We start from the raw sequence: 20,731 nt of genomic DNA, 5'->3' as shown, positions 1-20,731 counted from the left end.
GTTGGTCCTGGTCAGTCCCTGGATGGGCGACCAGATGCTGCTGGAAGTGGTGTTGGAGGGCCAGTAGGAGGCACTCTTTCCTCTGGTCTAAAAAATTATCCCAATGCCCCAGGACACTGCCCTGTTTAGGGTGCCGTCTTTCGGATGGGACGTTAAACGGGTGTCCTGACTCTCTGAGGTCATTAAAGATCCCATGGCACTTATCGTAAGAGTAGGGGTGTTAACCCTGGTGTCCTGGCGAAATTCCCAATCTGGCCCTCAAACCATCATGGTCACCTAATAATCCCCAGTTTACAATTGGCTCATTCATCCCCCTCCTCTCCCCTGTAACTATTCCCCAGGTCGTTGCTGTAAATGAGAACGTGTTCTTAGTCAACTTACCTGGTAAAATAACGGATAAATAAAATAAATAAATACAAATCTGCCACGCTGATCCTCAACACTGGGGCCCCTCAGGGGTGAGTGCTTAGTCCCGTCCTGTTCTCCCTGTTCAGCCATGACTGCATGGCCAAGCATGACTCCAACACCATCCTTAGGTTTGCTGACGACACAACAGTGGTAGGTCTGATCACTGACAATGATGAGACAGCCTATAGGGAGGATGTCAGAGACCTGGCAGTGTGGTGCCAGGACAACAACCTCTCCCTCAATGTGAGCAAGACAAAGGAGCTGATTGTGGACTATAGGAAAATGAGGGCCAAATAGGCCCCCATTAACATCGATGGGGCTGTAGTGGAGCAGGTCGAGAGTTTCAAGTTCCTTGGTGGCCACATCACCAACTAAAGATCATGGTCCAAACACAACAAGACAGTTGTGAAGAGGGCATGACAACAACTTTTGCCCCTCAGGAGACTGAAAAGATTTGGCATGGGTCCCCAGATCCTCAAAAAGTTATACAGCTGCACCATCGAGAGCATCCTGACCGGTTGCATCACCGTCTGGTATGGCAACTGCTCGGCATCTGATCATAAGCTGGTACAGAGGGTAGTGTGTACGGCTCACTAAATCACTGGGGCCAAGATTCCTGACATCCAGGACCTATATACTAGGCGGTGTCAGTGGAAGGCCCAAAAAAAGTCATAGAGTGTTCTCTCTACTACCGCACGGCAAGCGATTCCGGAGCGCCAAGTATAGGACCAAAAGGCTCCTTAACAGCTTCTACCCCCAAGCCATCAGACGGCTGAACAATTAATCAAATGGCCACCCGGACTATTTACATTGACAGCTGCTACTCGCTGTTTATTACCTATGCATAGTCACTTTACAAATTACCTCGACTAACCTGTACCCCCGCACATTGACTTGGTACCGGTACCCCCTGTATATAGCCTCGTTATTGTTATGCCATTTTCTTGTGTTACTTTTTGATTTGATTCAATATTTTTACTTTAGTTTATTTAGTAAATCTTTTCTTATCTACATTTCTTGAACTGCATTGTTGGTTAAGGGCTTGTAAGTAAGCATTTCACGGTAAGGTCTACACTTGATGTATTTGGCGCATGTGACAGACTCAATGCTGTAATCGCTGCCAAAGGTGCTTCAACAAATTACTGAGTAAACGGTCTGAATACTTACGTAAATGTGATATTTCCTTTTTTTTAATTAGCAACATTTTCAGAAAAACTGTTTTAGCTTTGTCATTATGGGGTATTGTGTGTCGATTGATGAGGAATAAAAACAATGTAATACATTTTTGAATAAGGCTGTAATGTAACAAAATGTGGAAGGCACTGTATTTACCTGAAGGCCATGGTGAACCAGATGATGGCCATGAACAGTGTACTCAGTCTCAGCTCAGGTCCCAAGAGAGAAGCAACGTTCTTCAGCACCTGCAATGAAAACACAGCATAGTGACACATCACATATACAAATAGCCTGTTGGTGTTAATGTTGGTCTCATTAGTAATGTGTGTGATTTCAGAACATTTTTGGTCCTACCAGTTTGCACAGAGTGAGAGTCCGGACGGCCCAACGCTGTATAGCCGTCCCTGTGGCACTCTGGATCTCAATGAACTCATCCTCCTGGGTCTTAGGAGCCTTGATGTGTGTCACCTGAGGGGAATGAAATTATGTTCACTTTGTTTCATTATATTCTGTGAAGCTGAAAATGCCAAACACAGCCCTTCAAGGACGTGTTATTTAGTGGTAATCTGTGATGTTGTCTCTACACACCTGGAATACCTTCTCAGGCTGGCCCTTTGCCCTCCAGTTGGTGTCATGGACATTCTTCAGGATCATCCAGGCCTCGTCATGTTTGGCATTCTGAAAAAGACAGCCACGTACTGTATGTCACGTGTGCTCCCTCTCTGGCCTCTAGGTCACCACGCTGCTCATTATGGCGCACACCTGTCACCATCGTTACGTCCACCTTCGCGTCATCAGACTGACCTGGACTCCATCACTTCCCTGATTACTTTCCCTATATCTGTCACTCCCTTTGGTTCCTTCCCCATGCGTTATTGTTTTTGTTTCAGTTTCATGTCTGTGTGTTGTTCGTGTTTCATATTATGTTGCGTTTATTTATTAAAAACACTGACTCTCTGAGCGCACATCTTTACACTGTAAGTCAAAACCTCCCTATAGTCCACACATTTCAGTTGTGTGTGTTTTTAACCTGTTGTGACCCCTTCCCGTTCTCATCCCGTTAACGGGATTGATTTTGACAACAGCCAGTGGAAAATCAGAGCGGCAAATTTAAAACAGCTAAAATCTCATAATTCCATTTTCTCAAAAAATCAACAATTTTACACCATTTTAAAGATACACTTCTCGTTAATCTAACCACATTGTCCAATTTCAGAAAGGCTTTACGGCGAAACCATAAAATTAGATTATGTTAGGACATAAACTTCACACCACACAGCCATTTTCCAAGCAACTAGATGCATCACAAAAACCCAAAACACAGCTAAATGAAGCACTAACCTTTGACGATCTTCATCAGATGACACTCCTAGGACATTATGTTACACAATACATGTATGTTTTGCTCGATAAAGTTCATATTTATATCCAAAAACAGCATTTTACATTGGCGCATAATGTTGAGAAATGTTTTCCCTCCAAACCTTCCGGTGAATGAGCACAATGAGCACACATACTACGTAAATTCTCATCGTAAACATTGATCAATATAGAAGTGTTATGCACAGAATTATAGATACACTTCTCCTAAATGTAATCGCTTTGTCAGATTTCAAAAAAGGTTCACGGCGAAAGCACAATTTGCAATAATCTGAGTACAGCCCAGATGACACTAACAACTAGCAAACAGAAACCCGCCATCTTGGAGTCAATAAAACTAAGAAATTACATTATAAATATTCACTTACCTCTGATTATCTTCATCAGAAGGCACTCCCAGGAATCCCAGCTCCACAATAAATGTTCGATAAAGTTCATATTTATGTCCAAATAATCGTCAAAAAAGTTATACTACAGTTTGTAGAAACATGTCAAACGATGTATAGAATCAATCTTTAGGTTGTTTTTCTCATATACCTTCCAAATTCCAACCAGACCTATCCGTTCTCTTTAGGAGTGAATATGAACTCAGCTCGCCCCCAAGTCATTGCGCGTGACTTGAGCCCATGCCTTATAATGGGACACCAGTTTACCACAGCTGGTATTCCCTTCAAATTCACCATATAATCTTCAAACACCGTTCTAAAGACTGCTGACATCTAGTGGAAGCTTTAGGAAGTGCAAAATTAACCCTAAGTCACTGTATACAGTCAAGGCAATAACTTGAAAGGACTACAAGCACCAGACTTCCCACTTCCTGCTTGACTTTTTCTCAGGTTTTTGCCTGCCATATGAGTTCTGTTATACTCACAGACACCATTCAAACAGTTTTAGAAACTTCAGAGTGTTTTCTATCCAAATATACTGATAATATGCATATTCTAGTTTCTGGGACAGAGTAGTAACCTGTTTAAATTGGGTATGTTTTTCATCCGGCCGTGAAAATACTGCCCCCTAGCCCTAAAGCAAATACATCTGCAAACTTGGTTTGGGGTTTTGTATGAAAATATTATTTGATCAACACAATATGTTAAAGGTCCCGAGTATTACGTTCCTGTACTGTTCATCTTAATCTTAAGAAAACAGATCTTACCTCCAGGAGGAACCTGGGGCTCTCAGGCATGAACATGAGCCCCACCAGGGAGGTGATGGCAGGCAGGGCACAGACCAGCACAAACACCCTCCAGCTGTGGAACTGGAACTCTGTCCCCATGCTGAAGCCCCAGCCTGGAACACAACACACAACATACAACCTCAGTCATTATCTCGGTCTAGAGCCCCAGCCTGGAACACAACACAACACAATACAATACAGCCACCACACAATCATCATCCGTTATCTGTGTCTAGACTCTAGAACCTGGAACACAAGCCAAATCACTCCCTGGGTCTATAGGTGTGTTTACAGACTAATATTAGGATTACAAATCAATCAGCCAGTTAATTAACCCAACACATATGCTTAGTCCAGGATGATATTAATCCCAGGTCATGGCCGCTATAGTAAGGGTTGTCTGTTGAGTGTTTAGTATGCAGTATTATACTGTACCATAGTGAGGGATGATTCCCCAGGCTGTGAAGGAGGCATAGATGCCTCCCACCATCCAGAACATACACAGCCAGCTCAGGTGTTCCCCCCTCTTATCCATCTGAAGGAACTCTGAGAAGTAGGAGTAGACGATGGGGACAGAACCTCCGATACTGAAGGGAGATACAGAGGATTAGTATAGGAACTCACTGACAGATTTAGATTGTAGATTAAACAAGAGATTTGCTTTTTTATTTCACCATTATGAATCCAGGAAGTCCCTAGATGAATCATCTATTTTTCGAGGAACAACAGACTTCTGTTCTTCCTGATTCCACAAGTATTATCCTAACATTATGTTTTTGTTTTTTCAAGAGTCCAACACTGAGATTTTTCCAAACACAGATCACGGAGCAAGTTACTGGTCTGGTACTGATCTCCTAGCTTCATATAGTCTTTGAATAGTATGTTTGTAATCAGGTAAGTTTCCGAAAGGTCAGTAGTTTAAGGTCAGTAGTTTGAGCTTCCACTAATATCCAACCATACATAGATACACAATAGTCTAATACACCATGCTCCTCCAGCTGAGGTAATCTTTATACACAATGTTTTTGCATACGCTTTGACCTGATTCTGGAGTCAGTATGCAAAGCTTGCTTACATCCCTGTGGAACAACGCTATTCTCAGACAGCACAATGCTGCATTGTTGTAGGTGGAGGAGGAGAGTAGCTCTGAATGTGCTGAACATGGGAGGAAGTGTAATCTAGCACAAGTCCTACAGTAACTACTGCCTCTTCCATGTAGCTTCTTCAGAGGCTGTGGCTTTGTAACCGTTACGTTGTTCAAAGTATATTTTATCAGGTAGAAAGGATCATGTTCACTTGTCCTATAGCATCCCAGTCACAACCCTAATTCCTTCAAATAGAAACTCATCCCTTGTTTCCCCTCTCTCTATAGGCGGGGGTCTTTCTTACCCGATGCCGGAGATGAGCCTAAAGAAGAGAAAGAAGCCATATCCCTGGGCGAAGGAGGAGAGGAAGGTGAAGACACAGTTGATGGTGAGTGCCCAGATCAGACACTTCCGGCGGCCCAGTTTGTCTGCCATGCCTCCCCAGATGAACGCCCCAACCATCATGCCCAGGAACACTATCAAACCTGCAGGAGAGAGAGAAAGGCAAGACACAGTCAGTAGCCAGCACAGGTACAGTTCACTAGCAGACATGTATCTAGTGATATGAACTCAGTGAATAAAGGGGAAGGTAGATTTCCCTCAACACACTTGAGGTGACCATACATTCTGGTGATGTGGTGTGCTTTTATGGATCACAGAACTGTATTTTAGGGAAACACCTTTGATGACATACAGTATACAGATTTGTTTTTGAATGCTCAACAACTACCACAGCCTCGGCAGCAATGCTGAAACTGGATATCTGGACATTGGTGCCACTTTTGATGTTGTCCACCAGGGGACAGGCTTGTACATCCCTCCTGACAGACAGGCAGTGGAGGGCAATGTCCTATGGGCAGTATTGAGAAATCTGTCGGTGTAATACAATATATTTGAACTGAAAATACCCAAAAAACGAATAAAAACATTTTTGGAATAGTTGTGCATTTGTAAATATATTTTTGTACTCTGCATTCTGACTCATTCTCAAGGCTAGGTCAGAGAGGTAAAATCGTGTTTCTAAGGTAACGACAGAAAAATGTATTTTGGTCAAATTGAATAGCCTTGAATGGTATTTTGTGAAGCCTTAACAGGTATCATATTTCTATGTCATACCACTTTTAGGGCTTTAACCTGTCAGCAGGGTGTCTGAAAAGAAACTTAACAGTATTTAATGTGTGCATTTGTCCATCTCTCAAAACTTGACTGGAACACCAATTCTTAGCATGTAATGAATGCTTGCATCAAGCATTTTTGTTTAAGTACGCTAAATGCTGACATTTGATATAATCATGAAGGTGTATGTGTTTCTGCCTCAGAAATTACAGTATTTTCTAACCTTGGGTAATAAAGCCTATTAATTTACGCTCCAGATAAGTACAGTTGAAGTCGGAAGTTTACATACACCTTAGCAAAATACATTTAAAGTCAGTTTTTCACAATTCCTGACATTTAATCCTAGTAAAAATTCCCTGTTTTAGGCCAGTTAGGATCACCACTTTATTTTAAGAATGTGAAATGTCAGAATAATAGTAGAGAGAATTATTTATTTCAGCTTTAATTTCTTTCATCACATTCCCAGTGGGTCAGAAGATGACATACACTCAATTAGTATTGGTAGCATTGCCTTTAAATTCTTTAACTTGGGTCAAACGTTGTGGGTAGCCTTCCACAAGCTTCCCACAATAAGTTGGGTGAATTTTGGCCCATTCCTCCTGACAGAGCTGGTGTAACTGAGTCAGGTTTATAGGCCTCCTTGCTCGCACACACTTTTTCAGTTCTGCCCACCAATGTTCTATGGGATTGAGGTCAGGGCTTTGTGATGGCCACTTCATTACCTTGACTTTGTTGCCCTTAAGCCATTTTCCCACACTTTGGAAGTATGCTTGGGGTCATTGTCCATTTGGAAGACCCAGTTGCATACCAAGCTTTAACTTCCTGACTGATGTCTTGAGATGTTGCTTCAATATATCCACATAATTTCCTGCCTCATGATGCCATCTATTTTGTGAAGTGCACCAGTCCCTCCTGCAGCAAACCACCCCCACAACATGATGCTGCCACCCCCGTGCTTCATGGTTGGGATGGTGTTCTTCGGCTTGCAAGCCTCCCCCTTTTTCCTCCAAACATAACAATGGTCATTATGGCCAAACAGTTCTATTTTTGTTTCATCAGACCAGAGGACATTTCTCCAAAAAGTAGAATATTTGTCCCCATGTGCAGTTGCAATCCGTAGTCTGGCTTTTTTATGGCGGTTTTGGAGCAGCGGCTTCTTCCTTGCTGAGCGGCCTTTCAGGTTATGTTGATATAGGACTCGTTTTACTGTGGATATAGATACTATGTACCTGTTTCCTCCAGCATCTTCACAAGGTCCTTTGCTGTTGTTCTGGGATTGATTTGCACTTTTCACACCAAAGTACATTCATCTCTAGGAGACAGAACGTGTCTCCTTCCTGAGCGGTATGACGACTGCATAGTCCCATGGTGTTTATACTTGCGTGCTATTGTTTGTACAGATGAACGTGGTACGTTCAGGCATTTGGAAATTGCTCCCAAGGATGAATCAGACTTGTGGAGGTCTACAATGTATTTCTGAGGTCTTGGCTGATTTCTTTTGATTTTCCCATGATGTCAAGGAAAGAGGCACTGAGTTTGAAGGTAGGCCTTGAAATACATCCACAGGTACACCTCCAATTGACTGAAATTATGTCAATTAGCCTATCAGAAGCTTCTAAAGCCATGACATCATTTTCTGTAATTTTCCTAGCTGTTTAAAGGCACAGTCAACTTAGTGTATGTACATTTCTGACCCACTGGAATTGTGATACAGTGAAATATAAGTGAAATAACTTACCTGTAGGCTATCAACCCAACCCTATCACTGGGGATGAATCTCCCAAAAATAACACATTTTACCACCAGCATCCTGTGCCAAGTGCCAGCGCCTGGCATGGTGGCATGATGTCACTGCAGATGGCAATGCCATGGGGGGTGTGGGTGATGACTGGTGTGAGAGCGAAGACTCGGGCCTGCTGTCAACGGATAAACATATGGAGATGAGGATCAATCCCCCAACCTCCTCTCCCTGTAGAACAGTGACAGTGCTGCCACTCTGCCTTCTGATTGGACAGTTTACAGCCATTGAGTCAGAATGTATGCAGTGATCACAGTGAAAGTGTGAATTAGAGGCATTTTTGTAGACCCATTGAGGCTGATTGATTATGGTTAGGAAGTCAAAATCTAAACCATTGAAATAAACTGGAGTGTATTCTGTACATTTGGACTGAAACATTTTGAGGGGCATTGGGTAAAATGTAAATTAAATTACTGTAAAGAGCAACATTTAGGGCAAGATGAGATAGTGAATAACTAATAGGATACCTGACTGAATTTGTAATCATGCCACACTTAAACAGAAAAGCTGCTAACTTGTTCCTTTTAAATCTAGATGTTAAACAAGATAATTACACCGAAAAAATATATAAACGTAACATGCAACAGTCCATATAAGTTACAGTCCATATAAGGAAATCAGTCAATTGAAATAAATAAATTAGGCCCTATTCAATGGATTTTACATGACTGGGAATACAGATATGCATCTGTTGGCACCTTAATAAACACCTTAATAAAAAGGTAGGGGCGTGGATCAGAAAGCCAGTCAGTATCTGGTGTTGCCACCATTTGCGCGACTCATCTCCTTCGAGTTGATCAGGGCCTATGATTGTGATTGTTGATTGTGGCCTATGGAATGTTGTCTCAATCCTCTTCAATGGCTGTATGCAGGCCATGGAAGAACTAGGTCATTTTCAGCTCCCAGGAATTGTGTACAGATCCTTGCAAGATGGGGCCGTGCATTATCATGCTGAAACATGAGGTGATGGCGGCGGATGAATGGCACGACAAAGGGCCTCAGGATCTCATAATGGTATCTCTGCATTCAAACTGCCATCAATAAAGTGCAATTGTGTTCATTGTCCGTAGCTTATGCCTGCCCATATCATAACCCCACCGCCACAATGGGGCACTCTATTCACAACGTTGACATCAGCAAACCGCTTACCCACACGACTCCATACACATGGTCTGCGGTTGTGAGGCCAGATGTGAGGCCCGCCCTCCTTTTGGCAAATCTGACTATGACTCCATCTTGTTGCTCCCCTCCTATAGGCAGAAACTAAAACAGGAAGCTCCCGTGCTTAGGTCTATCCAACGCTGGTCTGACCAAAGGAATTCCACTCTTCAAGATTGCTTCGATCACGTGGACTGGGATATGTTCCGGGTAGCCTCAGACAATAACATTGACGTATACGCTGACTCGGTGAGCGAGTTTATAAGGAAGTGTATAGGAGATGTTGTACCCACGGTGACTATTAAAATATTCCCTAACCGGAAACTGTGGATTGATGGTAGCATTCACACAAAACTGAAAGCACGTACCACCGCATTTAATCATGGCAAGGCGACTGGAAACATGGCCGAATACAAACAGTGTAGTTATTCCCTCCGTAATGCAATCAAACAAGCAAAGCATCAGTATAGAGACAAAGTGGAGTCGAAATTAAACGGTTCAAACACGAGACGTATGTGGCAGGGTCTACAGACAATCACGTATTACAAAAAGAAAACCAGCCCCGTCGCCGACATCGACGTCTTGCTTCCAGACAAATTAAACAACATCTTTGCATGCTTTGAGGACAATACAGTGCCACCGACGCGGCCCACAACCATAGACTGAGGGCTCTCCTTCTCCGTTGCAGACATGAGTAAAACATTTAAATGTGTTAATCCTCGCAAGGCTGCCGGCCCAGACGGCAGCCCTAGCCGCGTCATCAGAGCATGCGCAAACCAGCTGACTGGTGTGTCAGTCAATCAATCCCTATCCCAGGCTGCTGTCCCCACATGCTTCAAGATGGCAACCATTGTTCCTGTTCCCAAGAAAGCTAAGGTAACTGAGCTAAATGACTATCGCCCCTTGCACTCACTTCTGTCATCATGAAGTGCTTTGAGAGACTAGTCAAGGATCATATCACCTCCACCCTACCTGTCACACTAGAACCACTCCAATTTGCTTACCGCCCCAGTAGGTCCACGGACGATGCAATCGCCATCACACTGCATACTGCCCTATCCCATCTGGACAAGAGGAATACCTATGTAAGAATGCTGTTTATTGACTACAGCTCAGGATTCAACACCATAGTACCCCCCAAACTCATCATTAAGCTTGAGACCCTGGGTCTCGACCCCGCCCTGTGCAACAGGGTCCTGGACTTCCTGACGGGCCGCCCCCCAGGTGGTGAAGGTACGAAACAACATCTCCACTCCACTGATCCTCAACACTGGGGCACCACAAGGGTGCGTTCTCAGCCCCCTCCTGTACTCCCTGTTCACTCACTACTGCGTGGCCATGCACGTTTCCAACTCAATCATCAAGTTTGCAGACGACACTACAGAGGTAGGCTTGATTGACATCAACAAGACAGCCTACAGGGAGGAGGTGAGGGCCCTCGGAGTGTCATGTCAGGAAAATAACCTCTCACTCAATGTCAGCAAAACAAAAGAGATGATCGTGGACTTCAGGAAAGGGAGCACCCCCCTATCCACATTGACGGGACAGCAGTGGAGAGGTGGAAAGTTTTAAGTTCCTCGGTGTACATATCACCGACAAACTGAAATGGACAGTGTGCGCAACAGCACCTCTTCAACCTCAGGAGGCTGAAAAAATGTGGCTTGTCACCGAAAACTCTCACTAAACTTTTACACGTGCACAATCGAGAGCATCCTGTTGAGCTGTATCACCGTCTGGTACGGCAGCTGCACCACCCACAACTGCAGGGCTCTCCAGAGGGTGGTGCGGTCTGCACAACGCATCACCGGGGGCAAACTACCTGCCCTCCAGGACACCTACAACACCCGATGTCACAGGAAGGCAAAAAAGATCATCAAGGACAAATAACCACACGAGCCACTGCCTGTTCACCCCGCTTCCATCCAGAAGGCGAGGTCAGTCCAGGTGCATCAAAGCTGGGACAGAGAGATTGAATAACAGCTTCTATTTCAAGGCCATCAGATTGTTAAACAGCCACCACTAGCACAGAGAGGTGGCTGCCTACCTACGGCCTTGATATCATTGGCCACTTTAATAAATGGAACACTAGTCACTTTAATAATGCCACTTTAATAACGTTTACATATCTTGCATTACTCATCTCATCTGTATATACTGTATACTGTATCCTTCACTATCTATTCTTTACTATCTATTGCATCTTAGCCGCTCTGTCACTGCTCATCCATATATTTTATATTTATATGTTCTTATCCCATTCCTTTACTAGATTGTGTGTATTAGGTTTTGTTGTGGAATTTGTTAAATATTAGGTTTTGTTGTGGAAGTGTTATATATTACCTGTTAGATACTGTTGCACTGTCGGATCTAGAAGCATAAGCATTTCGCTACACTCGCAATAACATCTGCTAACCATGTGTATGTGACCAATAAAATTAGATTTGATTTGGGCATACTGCCAAATTCTCTCTAGCGACTTTGGAGGAGGCTTATGGTAGAGGATTTTGCATTACATTTTCTGGCAACAGCTCTTGTGGACATTCCTGCAGTCAGCATACCAATTGCACACTCCCTCAAAACTTGAGACATCTGTAGCGTTGTGTTGTGTGACAAACTGCACATTTTAGAGTGGTATATTATTGTCCCCAGCACAAGGTGCACCTGTGTAATGATCATGCTGTTTAATCATCTAATTGATATGCCACACCTGACAGTTGGATGGATTATCTTGGCAAAGGAGAAATTCTCACTAACATGGATGTAAACAAATTTGTGCACAAAATTTGATAGAAATAACCATTTGTGCATATGGTACATTTCTGGGATCTTTTTTTCAGCTCATGAAACATGGGACCAACACTTTACATGTTGCTTTTATATTATTGTTCAGTGTATGATCCAGCATATCCTGTATCCTCTGAGTACCTAAAAGTTGCATGACTCCACCCTATTTATTCAATTCAATTTCATTCAATAAAAATACAAAAATTATCCCAGAAGGGCAATTACTTTGTCTATGTGAGTCAGTCTGAGATCTGAGGGCTACAGAATATACAGTGCAGTGAACTAAAGTTGCTCGTGATTGTGATTGCTAGAGTGTAGTTAGCCAAAGGGAAGTGAAGTAGCAGGCGAACAGTATGTATCCTAGACACAAGGTCAGTAGAGTGGCTATTGATCTCCTCTCCTCAGCCACCTGCTGACTCAGTACTACCAACCAGTACAGCCTGCTGGGCCGCTGAGGCTGGGAAGGCTGGGGAGAGGGAGAAAAAACTGCCCTCTCATCCCAGATACTTGTCTCCTTGGACAGCTTCCACCCACAGGTTTCAAAGTGGTGTCTGACGCTGAATTTCAAATCCACCACTGCACTAGAACAATGTGTCTCTTCAAAGAAGTCCTATTCTCAACCCCATTTTCTCAAGTCTAGTTTGATATATCTCTGTCAGTTCTTATAGATAGGTGAACTTTCATCTTGCCTTTGAGTAGAAAACTTTCTACATTTGGATGCTGCTTTTTGTGTTGCAATATTCTACGGCAGTCTCTGAGAGCAACTTTTGCATATAGCTAGCTGCTTTTGTTAGGGTGGAACGGAGAGAGAACCACATTTCCCTCAAACAAAATACTGCATAGTCTCAATCAGTGTGATTGGTGGCATGCCGCAGATCGCTCCGGATGCCAAAATTTGTGTTATTTGCTGTGGAGAAATAGATAATACATTTTCCCCCTGCTTCACTAAGCAGGAATATATTGAAGTAAAGTAGAGCATAAAAAGCATCCAGATTCATCTTGAAACCAACTGTGCCATTAGCTTATTTGAGAACTTTTCTAATTTACGGAGCACCTAAGTACCTGCCGGCTAGTATTGACTGCAAGGCGGGTACTGGCTGGAACCGTCCCCAATACAATCCACAACTTAGCTTTGATTTTACACAGTTTGCACTGATATCCACAGAATGTCGTGCAGGGACTGAATTGTGTCCTCAGATAAATTATTTAATTTGGTATCAGTACTTTAAGTAAGACTTTTTGAAGATATAACATTATTATTTTCCCATTACAATTCAGTAATGGGTCAATTGGTCAATTCACATTCTTAATTCAGCATCTTATTAATTCAGCCTCTTATTCCTTTTCCCCAGAATGAATTGACCAAGACATTATAGAAGACAAGTGTTAATATGGGTTGTATGTCTTCGAACAAGTATTGGCATTTAGCCATGACTCACCTAGCATGCCTTTCTCTCCATTGGATAAGCACATGTCCTTCTCCGCGCTGGGCAGCACGAACCCCACCACAAAGCACTCCACCCCATCAGCCATGAGGGCCAGGCCCAGCACTATAAACAGGGTCCACTGGAACCGTCCATGCCCACAATCCTCCATGATGTCCTCATACTGCTCAGCCAGTTCATCCAGCTCTGTGGCCCCTGCCTGAGCCTGCCTGACCTTGGCCCTCGCTGCCCTCTGGGCCGCCTTCACCTCGTCAGGGTGGGGGATCCCCTGGTACTCCCCCTCGTACATCTGGTCCTCGTCATCATGGCCCTCCGTGGCATCGCTGGCTGCATCCTCCTCCTGAGGGTAGGACTCGCCCTGGTAACCGTAGCCCTCCTGGTCTCCTCCCTCTCCGTAGGTGCCATAGGGGTCACCTCCTCCCTGCTGGTACACATTGTTCTGGTAAGGGTCAGCCATGCTATCGCTGAGACGTTACAGCCAAGTCAGCAATGTTGCAGTATGATCCTTCAGGTGATTCTGACTAGATTGGCATAATTCTGGGCACCTTGGTCCGGTGTTCTGCTCCGTATGTGTTCTGATATTCCAGGTGCTACGCTGTAGCTGTTTCTTGTTCCTGTTCTGCTAATCTGAGGAGGGTGTTGTTCATGTAATCTTTTGAACAATACCTGGACTGGAACAATAATGATTGTTTTCGAATAACTACCTTTGACTGTTCAGTTCTTCACAAGGCCTCATGCTGAACCTGAAAGAGGAAGTTTATTCAGTTATGCCATCCATATTTCTTATGATTGATAACAACATCAATACTCTGTTGATTTACTCAGAACACATGGGAATGTTTCTTCATTTTGAATAGATTTGACTGGGAGCTGACACTAGAACTCAGACATACTGTATATTATTGGGATCTACTGCATATGGCCTATCTACTGTATTTATCTATTCGGTCTGTGTGACAGCCCTGATATCTGCCTGCTCTTCTCTCTTAGAACAGAAGAAATTAAACTGTTATCCTGCACTTTAGTTTTCAATCTAATTTGTTACCACACCAAAGGCTTATAATGAGACCATTTTTGCTGTTCTAATGTACTCAATACTGAAACAATTTAAGTGTTTCGAGTTGAATGAATATACCTCAGGGGGTTCATTTGTTCACTGGCATGATAAAATAATTTCTTAACATGATCAATTTCAATATGTTCCTTAGAGAATTCCTATTGCTACTTATATATGTACTTACTAACAATAAGCTACCTCAGGTCATAGACTAGATGTATAATGTAATAACCTCCCAGACCATTCAGCTAACACTAAAACACAACAATGACAACAATAATAAGGCACCCCATACCTGATGAGCCTTATAATTGTGTAATTATATATATCACTTTCACAATTTCTCTGTACAGTTTATAAACTAACTGGCTGGGTTGTGGGACAGTGGATGCGCATTGATAATTCTAATGGAACTGTTAACATGCTTTACCCGGAGAATGCGAGGATTGTGGTGCTATTACTCCCTGCTATCAACCAATCAGCATCCAGGATCCAAACAACCCGTTTTATAATTGTAAATTATTCTAAAGTTTCATATGGTGCAGATTGGAATCTAGATTCTTGTTAAACCTCTGAAAATTCATTCTGATATTGAGATCAGCGGAACGGTAACGAATCTCCCCCACTAATCCACCCCATAGCAGTGCTCTTTACATCTCTATAGCCATTGAGCAGTGAGGGAGGGAAGCCACACTGTCACAGTCACAAGCAGGCCTTTTCTTCAGCCCTCTCACACACCAAAGAGCCTGGTAATGCTACAAATGAGATTTGTCTCGCCCTGGGCGACGCTGGCTGGCTGTCACTAGTCTCTACTGGCTCTCTGGATAGGATGCCTCCACTCCACCTTCCCCCTCCTCTCTATCACTTGTTCCCACCATGTCACGACACTGAGATGACACTATTTGCTGCTGTCGAGGAAGTGTTGCCACATGGGCATCAGAGTCTAATCATTCATCTGTTAGGAATGAGGCAAAAGTAACTCACTGAGAATTATCTCTACTTTTTGAATCTTTTAGAAGTTTTGTGAATCTACCCCACTAAAGGGCTCTGTGCAGGCCAGTCAAGTTCTTCCACACCGATCTCGACAAACCATTTCTGAATGGACCTCGCTTTGTGCGTGAGGGCATTGTTATGCTGAAACAGGAAAGGGCCTTCCCCAAACTTTTGCCTCAACGTTTGAAGCACAGAATCATCTAGAATGTCATTGTATGCTGTAGTGTTAATATTTCCATTCACTGGAACTAAGGGGACTAGCCCAAGCCATGAAAAACAGCACCAGACCATTATTCCTCTCCACCAAACTTTACAGATGGCACTATGCATTGGGTCAGGTAGCGTTCTCCTGTCACCCACCAAACCCAGATTCGTCTGTCGGACTGCCAGATGGTGAAGCATGATTCGTCACTCCAGAGAATGCGTTTCAACTGAGTTCAATGGCGCCGAGCTTTACACCACTCCAACAGACGCTACGCATTGTGCATTATGATCTTAGGCTTGTCGGTATCTGCTCGGCCATGGAAACCCATGTTATGAAGCTCCCGGCGAACAGTTCTTGTGCTGACGTTGCTTCCAGAGGCAGTTTGGAACTCGGTAGTAAGTGTTGCAACCAAGGACAGATGATTTTTACGCGCTACAGCACTCGGCGGTCCCATTCTGTGAACTTGTGTGGCGTACCACTTCACGGCTGAGCCGTTTTTGCTCTTAGACGTTTCCACTTCACAATAACAGCTCTTCAGTAAGGCCATTCTACTGCCAAGGTTTGTCTATGGAGATTGCATAGCTGTGTGCTGGATTTTATACACCTGTCAGCAACGGGTGTGGCTGAAATAGCCAAATCCACACATTTTAAGGGGTCATACATTTGTATAAATAGTGTATGTCTTCCTCTCTGACATCTAATCAACACTTCCCATCCTCATTCACACACACCCACCCACCCAGCCTGCCTGCCTTCAGCCATACAGCAGCCTTCTCTCGCCTCTCCATGCAAGCACTCTAGTTCACACAGCACTCATGCACCAAGGCCCTTCTCTCTACAAAGAGGAAATTAATGGCAAATCGGATGAGAACAGGGAGCAAAGAGGAGCAAAGCAATACCTGTGACAGATTGGAGGGTTGTCTTGTATGATACAATCATACTGCATGAATAGAATAGGGGTTCAGGAAAAGAAGACTGCTTAAGACTGCCATGAGGTATAGTATCATTAGTAACGCATGGGACGAGAGCTCCCTAAGGCATTGTTCCCACTAGTTTGAAAAGGGTTGTCTGAGTAAAATCAATTTATAATACATTTTGCAGCAGCTGTTCCCCCTGCCTAATTCCATAGCTGTCGGAATGATATTGTTTGTCCATCTGTGTTTAGTTTAAAGCTGGAATCCTTAGTTGCTACATACATTTTTGGACTCATAAATTAATTATATATACCCATTTATTCTTAAAGAATATAACTTATAAATGCCTCATGAGTTTAGTTTAACTGTTGTACCCAAAATAAGATTGTTTTACTCCAAGGTTTGTAAACAATGTACATGTAAACAAACACTGTATAGCCTGAAAGCATAGTTAAAACGATCATGTTGAGCTCATGGATGGTCAGTCCTTACATCCAAACTTCTGTCTATGAATTAGAGAGGGGTTACATTTTTCCAGGCCCATCCCTCAGCTTTTTCCACATACTTTTGGTCATGTAGTGTATTTTGTTTAATATTGCGGTGGCAAGACCATGAAGAACATGGGATATGGGCCTTGAAGTTCTGCAGCATTGCTAGTTTTCCTCCTGCCCCTCTAGGCTCTTAATAATGGACTGTTTCAGAACCCAGGTGAGTGGGCTCTCTAACCAATCGATTATACTGTGGAGTACAAAACTGAATATCTATCAATTATCTGTGATGTAGAAAAGAAAACCAGCAGCAGCTTGAGACCTGGATTTGAATAACACTGATGTAGGATATATATTTTCCTTCTTCTATTTCTCTTCATGTAGTGTGTACTGAAATGCATACTGAAAGCCTTGGCCCTGCCTCTATACTGCTGAACCTACTCTAGTGCCACTTCCTTGTTTGTTGACTAAGACAAGTGAAGGTCACGATGCCCATATGGACTTGGCTCAGGGAGGGAATCACTTTCAGCATGGTTGCCAACTCCACCTGATATCCTGTATTCTGAGATCCCAGAGTGATGAGCGGCTCCTTTCTGAGACAGAACAGGTATTGGACAGAGAGGGAAAGAGATCAGTAGCTAACCCATGCTCTGTTCTACAAGTACTGGTAGCAGAGTACAACACAATGAGGTGTAAATGGTTGAATTCACTGTCGGATAAAGACTGCAAGACAGTACAGTAAAACATTTGATCAAACACAAATGTATGGCATGTGAGAACCGTGTAGGACAGGGTTACTCAACTCTTACCCTATGAGGTTCGGAGCCTGCTGTACTACCTGATTATTAATTGCACACACCTGCTGTCTCAGGTCTAAATCAGTCCCTGAAAACATTTAATGGAACTGGCTTCGATGTCCAGGGTTGAGTTTGAGGTGTGTACGAGTCCAGCACTGTAGGTCAGCGTTTCCCAACTCCGGGCCTCCAGTAACCTCAACAGCACACATTTCTGTTGTAGCCGCGGACAAAACACCTGATTCAAGTCATTGAAGACTGGATGATTAGTTGACAAGTTGAATCAGGTGTGCTTGTCTGGGGCTACAACAAAAATGTGTGCTGTTGGGGGAAACACTGCTGTAGATAATGGCCCTTTCTTGTTTTGGTTTAAATGTGGTTTAAAAAAATATGTTTTAGTCTATTTCATTTATATTATGCAGGGAGCACCAGGTAAAGACAGCTTAAATATCAGGCTTGCAGGAATCTTACTACATAGCTACATTACGTTTGAATGAATCCTTCTCTGTTCTATTGTGATGACATGATGAACGGAAGGCACTCTCAAACACCAGGAGAGGGCACAGACCTCTGGAGGGAACCAGCAGCAGGGAATCAAAGATTTGAACAACTCATTGAATAAGCAATAGACTGTCAATAACAGTAGTGTCATAATGTGACACAGGAAGCTTGACACAGGAGGCTGTCTATGGGAATCGAATCATCCTTGAGCAAGGTAGAACACTTTGCAGGTAGCCTAGAGATGTGCTTTTCAAACAGCGATTCCTTCTCACCAATGTCTGAACAATATTTGACTTTACGTGGGAAGCAGCAACATTAGAAATATCAACAAAATGCAGAATAGTAGGTGATTATCAAAGCACAGAGTGGCATATTATACTGTGTTACTTGCGCCAGTCCAATATAATATGTCCTTTCAACTGCCCAGGAATTGACCCCTGAATGGAGATTGCTTTGAGGCATATAGACACTATAACAAAATCTTCTACACTATTATGGAGCTGAGGTTACTAGAGTGTGTCTAAGAACATTTGCGTTTATAGTTTGCTAAATATTTCAGTTTTATATGATAGTTAGCAGTTTTTCCTGCCAAATCACCAGCAGGTATCAGGATGGGTAGGCTTTACCCACAGTGTGAAGTGACAGCCTAACATTGTGTTGTTCTTGCCGACTGAAATTAATCCTACTCAACCTGTCTTCTTTCATTCTCATGGAGTGGATGATTTAGAATCTATAGCCTTTTGAATGTGTTGGTAGGGAAATCATATTTTGTGGTGCGATCAAGTGCTCTTTCATAGTGTTACTCAGACCATGCAATAAATTGCAAATAAAGGTTATGTGATAATCAGCTGAGCCCATCCAGTGCTGTGGTATTTAGTTTAAAGGATATATATCAAACTGATCTCTCTACCATTTGCTTTGAAAACATCTAAAGCACATTATTTTGAGTGGAGCATGACATGAGAAACAACAGTTCCTTTTACACAGACACCATTTCATGCACACTAAGCCTCCTTCCAGAAACTGAGTGAAAAGGCCATTCTGTGGTGAAGGATATCATGGTGGATGTCTGAAGTGAGCTTGGTAAATGAAGGGCCATTACTTGATGATTACTGTGTATTGTGGTATTGGCTGCCTGTTCCTGCTTCAGTAATGACAACAATTCAGAAAAGGTGCTTGTGTATTTTATAGACAATGGAAAGGGCAATAAGGAGCTCCCTTAAATCATATTGGAATATCCAGCTACATGTATATTTTTGTTTATGCTCATCTATATGAATCAACATTTTCCAGAGGCAGAATGCCAGAGTGAATATGGGGTTTATATATTGATATTGTTTCTTCTGATTGATTTAAGTGATTGAGGCAGACACTCCCTAGGCTACATACAGACTGCTCATACGCTGAGTGTACAAAACATTGGGAACACTTTCAATGACAGACTGACCAGGTGAAAGCTATGATCCTTATTGAAGTCACTTGTAAAGCCTTGAGACAATTGAGACATGGATTGGGCATGTGTGCCATTCAGAGGGTGAATGGGCAAGACAAAATGTTTAAGTGGTTGTATAGGTGTTAGGCGTACCGGTTTGAGTGTGTCAAGAACTTTAACGCTGTTGGGTTTCTCACACTCAACAGTTTCCTGTGTGTATCAAAAATGGTCCACCACCCAAAGAACATCCAGCCAACTTGATACAACTGTGGGAAGCATTGGAGTCATCATGGGCCAGCATCCCTGTGGAACACTTTTAGAGTCCATGCCCTAACGAATTGAGGCTGTTCTCAGGGCAAAAGGAGGTGCAACTCAATATTAGTAAGGTGTTCCTAATGTTTTGTACACTCAGTGTATATTTTCCTCTTCAGAAGAAATGTAATATTTAACACATAAACATTGGATGAATCTGACACAAACAAAAACAGATCAAGTAATCTCCAGTATTTCTACACCAGACAGTGGTGTGTAGGTAGTTTACTAGAACTGACCTGGAGCTGATTACCACTACAATACAGTGATGCTTTCCTTGCACCACCATTTTATTGTCTGTGAGCTGAGTGTGTGCCAGCCCCTCTCCCAGTGTAGTGTCACCAGAGAGGACAGTCTCTGTTTCCTGACACTGAGCACCACCACGACTACACCAGGTAGAGACATCCTGAGCGAGGCATTCTGGCACAGGATAGGCACGAGTCACAACTTCCACTCCAGATGCCAGAGAATTATACCATTATAAACTGGGTGGTTCAAGCCCTGAATGCTG

General features: G+C 43.1%; 1 protein-coding gene across 3 annotated transcripts in view; it reads right to left on the bottom strand.

The window, feature by feature from the left end:
• The window catches only part of LOC106573622 (synaptic vesicle glycoprotein 2B), a 45,217-nt gene that overhangs the window by 7,862 nt on the left and 16,624 nt on the right, over positions 1 to 20,731 (bottom strand). For 2 of the 3 annotated variants that reach the window (XM_014148838.2, XM_014148837.2), the window contains exons 2-8: positions 13,519 to 14,267; positions 5,528 to 5,708; positions 4,574 to 4,725; positions 4,118 to 4,251; positions 2,173 to 2,262; positions 1,939 to 2,052; positions 1,741 to 1,829 (exon numbers count right to left, since the gene is read on the bottom strand). In XM_014148838.2, the coding sequence (XP_014004313.1) occupies positions 1,741 to 1,829; positions 1,939 to 2,052; positions 2,173 to 2,262; positions 4,118 to 4,251; positions 4,574 to 4,725; positions 5,528 to 5,708; positions 13,519 to 13,981 (1,223 nt within the window). In that variant the 5' untranslated portion in view covers positions 13,982 to 14,267. The remainder of the gene's footprint in view (positions 1 to 1,740; positions 1,830 to 1,938; positions 2,053 to 2,172; positions 2,263 to 4,117; positions 4,252 to 4,573; positions 4,726 to 5,527; positions 5,709 to 13,518; positions 14,268 to 20,731) is intronic. The other variant, XM_014148839.2, reaches the window with a different exon arrangement.

The sequence above is a fragment of the Salmo salar genome, chromosome ssa16 (genome assembly GCF_905237065.1).
Source record: "Salmo salar chromosome ssa16, Ssal_v3.1, whole genome shotgun sequence".
Lineage (NCBI taxonomy): Eukaryota > Metazoa > Chordata > Actinopteri > Salmoniformes > Salmonidae > Salmo > Salmo salar.
This window is presented reverse-complemented; position numbering and strand designations above follow the sequence as displayed.